Below are 7,353 nucleotides of genomic sequence, written 5' to 3' on the forward strand. Positions count from 1 at the left end.
AAGATGTTCCAAAATGTCAACTTGCATCGTCGCAAACTGATCCAAGAGATCCATTCTTCTTTGACCCAAAATTTGTTTTGAATACTGTTTGTATGTTTCCATTTTCTCATTCAAGCTAATCAAGATGTGATGTTCAAAAGTTGTGAAAATTGAGCTATGGATCCCCTTTAATGGATTCAAGCTTTGTGCAACAATTATAACATGTTGCGAAGTGATATTTTTATCTTTCCAATTTTCATAAATAGTTCTGATGTCAGGCAGGAAGAATGAAAGAGATGACGCGTGGGAAAGTTCAGTTTTTATGTCATCGCATAATGTGTCCATTTTCAGTTGATTGCTTAAAACTCCATAGTAATCATTGTTTTTTAGAAATTCTCCTAGGCACATATTTTTATTAGTTTGAAGAAACCAATCCATATTTTTTGTAGCTTGAGAAGAACGGTCTTCTGCACAAAATGTGAACAAAGTCAATAACTCGTCTAACCAATTAACTTTATTTCTTTTGAAATATGGACGTAAAATGTTTCTTTCTTTATTTTCAGCTGCTTGAATTTTTTTAATAAACTTTTCAATCATTATATCATAATTATCTCCCATAGCTCCTTTGATGTAGAACTATCGTAAAGATAGAAACAGTAAATTAAACAATAATATTGAAATATTATCAAAAAACATTTTTGATAAATAAATGTAAAGTGTAAGTTGACAGAAATTTTTACCTCGTCTAACACCAAAATCGATAAAAATGCTAAAAATAAGAATTGCTTCATTATTTCAGTTGTCGACACGATTATTGAAATTAAAACTTATATAAAATGAAGAGATATCTTGACTTTTATACTTTAAATTTTCAAAATTAGCTATTCGTAACTTCAACAAAACATTTTTCAACGCAGGCGAAACATTGTTGAAATTCAGTAAATTACATTAAACTCGCTTATTACGTTACTAAACACATTTTTATTATTTGCTTTTATTTTCAAAAGTTTTACGTCAGCAAAAAAAAACATGTTTTTCGTTGGTTTATGAAAAATTCCAGACTAACACGTGGAAACTGAAATACGTGCTTCAATTATTTAGCTTGGTTCTACGTGCATTTCTATAACAAATAATATAAACGGTATTTGAAATATAATTAAATTTTTGTATGAGACATATTCTGTTCGATATCGAAATGACTTCAAAAAAAGTAGAAAGTGCTACCGCCAAGGGGCGAAGCAGTACTAGATTCAATTTTTTCAATTCCATTCAATTCCACTGAATTCTGTTCAATTCCAAATTAAATTCTAGTCCGTGTGTTTTAACTCATTTATTTCAGCAAATTTTAGGTATTACAAGGAGAGTTTCATATAAAGTCGCCATATAGCAGCAAAATGACACTTGCGTGTATTATTCGCCAAGTGTGATTTGGATGATGAAGAATGTGAATTTTTTGATTCTGATTGAACCAGGCGATACAAAAAATTGACAAAATGTGAGAATTGAAGAAAAAAAATTATTTATTTTTTTTGTCATTTTTTATGACTTTTCACCATCATATGAAAAACACGGAAGACTGCTGAAATGGCACGTCTTACGTCCGTACATATTTTGTATTTGCCATTCCAGCGGTCTTCCGTGTTTTTCATACAAATCTCCCATCAGATGGTGAAAAATCGTGAAAAACGAAAAAAAAAAATAGTAATACTACAGTAATAGTTGCTATTAGTACCGGGAATTGTTCGTCTTCTAAGGAGGAGTCAAACTCAAATTATGGATGCAGTCACAGACACACATTTTCTTCAAATTATAGTTTTACAGCAGGATCACTGTTACTTTAATTTGATGAAATTGTGTATCTCTGTGTATCTGTATCCATAATTTGAGTTAGATTCAAATTATAGCATTGAAATTTCAATATAACAGATCATAAATTGTCGATCAAGACATCAAAGTTCACTTGTTCATTTCATTGTTTATTGCTTTAAAAATTTTCTTTAAATTTGTTTGTTGTTCAATTTTCTTGCATAGAACAAAGCAATTTTTGTGAGCTCAATCAAGTTTCATTTTCAATTTCAATCATATTTGTTTTTTGAATATCAATGTTCAATATAGAACGGAAAAAAAGTGCATAGCCAAACGATTAGTATTGAGAAAACGAAATTTTATAAACGTAACCTTTGCAAAAGTGGAATTATTAAATTTTTCAGTGATGTCTAATTCAGACCAGAGTATTCATGATTTACTTGCAAAAGCAATATCAGGCTCCGATCCAACTGTGGTGGACTTTAGCGCGCTCCGGGAACTACTTCAAATGATTGAAAAACGCTTGAAAAACATTCGCATTGTAATGACAGATTCAACAGAAAACGGCCAGGATGAAAAATTTAATGGTGAAATGGTTGTCGCTGTTACTGAATATGATGAAGAACAGCACCCAGAGACTACTGAGACTGGTATTGATCACAAAAATAAAAAGAAGTAAGTGAAATATAAAATATTATTATGATTTTCAATATGTTGCAGATGTTACAATCGAAGAGAAAAACCTTGCTAAAAAAAAGTACATTACTAAGCTAACTCCGTCTGAGGTCAAATCTCCGAAAAAGGTTAAAAAACAAACCAAAGAACAAAGTTTTGAACCAAAACCGGCGAAATATAAGCCTGAAGAAAAAAGTGACAAAAAGAAAAAAGCGCTAAGCCCGATTTCCCCAAGAAGAATTAAACACAGTGCAGATGAGAAGGTGAAGATGGATACGGTTGAATCACAGTCTAACGTAGAAGAGCAAATAAGTAATGACACCAAAATTGAAGAAGAAATTGCGTTATAACTGATAAAGCTAATGAAATTCCTTCCAAAAAAATAGGCACACCAGAAAATGAGACCGAAAAGGAGGATGTTGAACTTACACATCAAGAATCGGTTGAGACTGATGAACGTACACCTTCTTTGAATGAGATTGATTTACACCTTAACATTGATGAAACGGATGATGAAGATAGGATTGCTCTTCTCTCCGAGGCAACGTCAATCAAAATTTTTTTGCAAAAAGATAGTGTTGAAAGTGCAGATGCAGATGAAAGATCGCTAGCATCGTCGCTGGAATCAAAACCACAAGAGCAATACAACAAAGATGACATCGAAAGTTTCTCATCGGGTGCAGCAAAAATTGAAAAAGTACCGAGACTTAAACGTGATTTCAAAGCTAAGGCGAATGACTTGAAAGATCCAAAACCAAAACAAAAACGTCTAAAAGAAATAACACGATCATCTATACCAACGGTTGATAAGTCGTCGATTCCACCTGATGTTAAATCATCAGTTGGGCTAAAGCGAAGATCGAAAATCCGAAAACTACCGCCATCGGCTGAAACTTTGAATGCGCTAAACAAATATTCAGGTATGAAGGAAATGTCCAGTTCCGATAAGAATTATGATGAGAGTGCTACCGAAAAATCAGTTACACTTGCTGATAAAATTGAAACGCCAAAACAGAGTCGCTTCCGATCGAAATGCGATAAAATGACGCAAACTTGTCCGCTCGACAAAACGGAACAAAAATGCTGTAAGTGTAATGCATTACGAAATTCAAATGTTTGCATTTGCACTCCACAAAAATGTCTGCGATTTTGTTTTTGCCCAAATTCATACGTGAAAGATAGTGATAGCGAGAGTCATCACATACAATGCAGTTGCGCGGAAAATAAATAATTTTCTCTTCGCATAAAACACAAATTCAATGCATTTTTTTCTTCGTAAAATTGTTCAATGAACATTTTTTTAGGCATGATTTTGTTTTCGCTGAGAATGTTCATTATGTTAAACTCCCAATAAACTGAATAGCATTCTTTTGGTATCAAAAGCATATTTAATGGTTTCGACTACATTGTCTCGTTTCAATAATGACGACGATAAAAATAAGAAAATGTCAAGATTGGATTTGGTTTGTGTGCGAGCAACGGTTTAAATTGGTTATAAATGATGCTAATAAATAATGGCTCCAATAGTTCATTAAAAATCAATTGATTTGTGTGGCCACATTCGTTCGGAATGTGATGAAAGGATTTCATGGCGTTTGACAAAATTCGAAAATGATGGTGGCAATAACACAATTCTTCAACCGCATCGTGGTATTTTCTCATCATATCTCATCTTTGTCCCGGTTAATTGTCTACCAAACGAAATATGTGCACGTAAAAGTATCACAAACCTAATCTAACCGAAGAAAGGAATAAAAAAAAATTGAAAAATCATCAAAATGAGAACATGGGCATAAAGGGAATCAATCAATGTACTATAATATCAGCCAATGTGATATTTTATGTTCGACATTTGGTTTACTGTAGAACATACAAATCATGTTCCATCAACTGAATAAATTGTATGCGATGATACATCAACTTTTTTCGATTGGAATGCCGTACATCGATGTCTCCTAGATACAGACGAGCGTACAACGATTGAGCTGGTAAAACGCACATTTATATCACAGGTCAAGCGACTATCAACATCAAATATGAAATCGATTCGGACAGATACAAGACTGTATGCGCCACTGACACAACCATCCATCGCCCATCGCTTCACTTTTCACTCTCCATCTCTTGCACTCTTCTCTTCAATTTTTTTGTTGTTGTACTATTACTATCAGCATCATTTTTACTATTTGGTATTTTGTTTATTGTGGATGTAAACATTTGAACAAAGATCATTTATCAGAATGTCACACAAGAGCCTGAGTAAACTGAAAAAAGTGTAAAACAAATGATGCGAACACTGAAATTGATTCCTGAACACAGAATGAAAAAAAACAGCCGATAGACTGGCCGTTCGATGAGAGACGAGAAATGCATTATTATGCTGGTTGTGTTTTCGATGCGCATTCCGAACCATGACCGAAAAATGTGCGAGTACAAGGGATGAAAAATTACTTTGTTTTTGTTATTTCTCTCTCATAGCCAAAATAAAATGTGTACCTATTCAACAAAAAAGTGTACATTTATTTCTGTTGCCGTTTTTTCCTTCTCTTCTCATCCTTATCTCTAGCCATCGTCTCTCAATGCATTCGAAATGCTTGACATTTATTATTAGCTTATGACTCTTTTTTTACCTGTTTGTCATTGAACGGCTTGCATACAATGCAAGTACATCAGATTTTCATTACTTTTATGATAATCTTTTTGCCATTCGTACAGAAAGTACAAAAAAAGAAATGCTAATCGATTTTTTTTGCCGATTTTGCAAATCCGGAATGATGAAAACATTTATGGATTTGGAAGATTAACTGGATCATTTATTGTAAAGTATTTTTCGATCCATGCATCTTGATTGATACATCCGACTCAGCTGCATACTTGTTTCATTACATTTGACAAAAAAAAACATTGTTTATAAAATAAATCGTTCAACAAACCTGGACAAAAATGACATGAGAAAAGTGACCTCGTTTTCAATTGAATAAAAAGCAATTGATTTTTCGAGAGATCCGCAAACAAACGAATATAGTAAACTAGTGATACACTGTCACATTTATGTCAGTATTACTTTTTTTCTCGTTATAAATTCATCTTATTTTGCAGGCAAAGAAAATCAAGACATTCAGATGCAACAAAAGGAAAATAAAATGGGACAAAACACTAAATCATCGCCCATTGAAGCATTACCGAATCGAAGAAAGTGCATGTGCCGACTACCAATGGCATGTAATTACGTCAAAAATTCCAAACAACGTCCAATTGCTTGCTACTGTGCCTGTTCATACATTCAAGGAATCAACGCAAGTACAAATCAATGTCGAAAACGTTCTTTATTGTAAAATTCGAAGAAAATAAATGATGGAGCGTTACTTAGATATCACTGAGCAGTGTTTGTTTAAACCGATCATCAATTAATAATATTTTTTTAGTGTTTGTAACGTTAATGAGAAAAAAAATCCTATTTACTTTCACTTTAAAAGAAATATTGCTGCCATTCATCCATTTTTCACTTTCTTTCAAGCATTTTTTGGAAACATATTTCATCTGATTGAGTCCAATATATGTATGTGTATCCTGAATAAGCCATCGTTTATTTACAAAAATACATTGTCGAAATTTTAATCGAAAATATCGATTATTGATGTCTTGAGAATTTTTAGTGGTTTATGCGCATTTTGACCTCTTTGTCTCTTTCTCGTTTCTCGTTTGTAGAAGATATAAAATCCATAAACTGAGTTAAAGTCGAGTTCTCATACAAATTGGAAAATTTTAAGTTGGAATTCTCAATAAAATGAAATATATTCGAATAATTCTCATTGGAAAAAAATCCAAACATGAATCAGACTTTAGACGTAAAAGTGGTGGTGTTTAGACGTAAAAATGTTGGCTATAAAGTGTCATTATTTTAAGTAATTCTGTCAAAGCACACACACTCGATGTTCAAGTTGTCTGTAAAAACTTGAGCGCTTAAATGCTCAAATTTATACAAACAAAGTAGAAAATGTTCGTTATAAGCCATAATAAAATGCAAAGGACAATCCCTTTCGAGAAATGAAGTGCATTCGATTTTTATGTGCCCATAATAAATATTGTGTACATTACATACACAGGTATATTGATGTTGGTGAAGAATTGTCAAAAACCCTTTACATCAAATTGAGAGGAACAGCATTGTTTGTTTGTTTGTTTTGAAAACTGTTCAAAATGATTGGTTGCTTCGTTTCAAGTGGCACTTTTTTCCAACGATTTTTACCTTTCCATTTTGCCATTTTTATTTGGAAAAAATCATTGAAATCAGTGCGTTTCATTCATGCCATTCTTAGCATTCAAGTACAAACAAAAGCTGCATTAAATTGACGAATTTATATAGGTTTTTCGGTATAAATTGAATGCCATTGAATTGATAAACAATCAAGTAAATAAACAAATTAAATATCGTCTGCACAGAATGTAAACAATGGCATGCACTCGGCAAAAATGCTATTTTTTGGAGTCTATTGGAGTGGTCAATTATTATTAATATTGATGAGCGTGGCTTAAGCCCGTGTATGGCCAGTGGATGGTCATATTTTGAGTTGATAAGTAGCTTAAAAAGGGGTTATCAACGCATGAGGTCTGAATTGCAGCATTTTATCAAAATGATAGCATTAACATGGATTTCATCGATTTAAACTATGATTCCAGAGGCTTTTAGGTAATCATTATGAAAATGTTGGGAAAAAAATGAATTATCAGAACAAATTTGGATTGGACAATTGACAACCGAAACAATGCGAGATCATTCAATGCGGAATTTATAATGAACTGTGTGTATGTGTTGCATGAAAAAAGTTGTAAATGTTCATGCTTATAATCGTAGTTAATTTGTGAAGTCCGATTGCAAAATGGCTAGATATG

The 7,353-nt window shown here is 32.7% G+C and overlaps 1 protein-coding gene across 1 annotated transcript; it reads left to right on the forward strand.

Moving 5' to 3' along the window:
• Positions 1-1,446: 1,446 nt before the first annotated feature.
• On the forward strand, positions 1,447-5,795 carry LOC116340553 (ribosomal RNA-processing protein 14-like). The gene is made up of 5 exons (XM_031767104.1): positions 1,447-1,474; positions 2,190-2,435; positions 2,506-2,772; positions 2,847-3,545; positions 5,560-5,795. Exons 2-5 carry the CDS (start codon positions 2,192-2,194, stop codon positions 5,793-5,795), a joined length of 1,446 nt encoding a protein of 481 aa, XP_031622964.1. The 5' UTR covers positions 1,447-1,474; positions 2,190-2,191.
• Positions 5,796-7,353: the final 1,558 nt, after the last annotated feature.

This window comes from Contarinia nasturtii, unplaced genomic scaffold (genome assembly GCF_009176525.2).
Source record: "Contarinia nasturtii isolate CC-2019 unplaced genomic scaffold, AAFC_CNas_1.1 Cnas_scaffold_695, whole genome shotgun sequence".
NCBI classification, from domain to species: domain Eukaryota; kingdom Metazoa; phylum Arthropoda; class Insecta; order Diptera; family Cecidomyiidae; genus Contarinia; species Contarinia nasturtii.

Coding starts and splice junctions, on each gene's coding strand:
- LOC116340553 (XM_031767104.1), top strand. CDS start 2,192: ATGTCTAATTCAGACCAGAGTATTCATGATTTACTTGCAAAAGCAATA. Junction 2,773..2,846: donor TAACGTAGAAGAGCAAATAA/GTAATGACACCA, acceptor CCAAAAAAATAG/GCACACCAGAAAATGAGACC. Junction 3,546..5,559: donor CAAAACGGAACAAAAATGCT/GTAAGTGTAATG, acceptor CTTATTTTGCAG/GCAAAGAAAATCAAGACATT.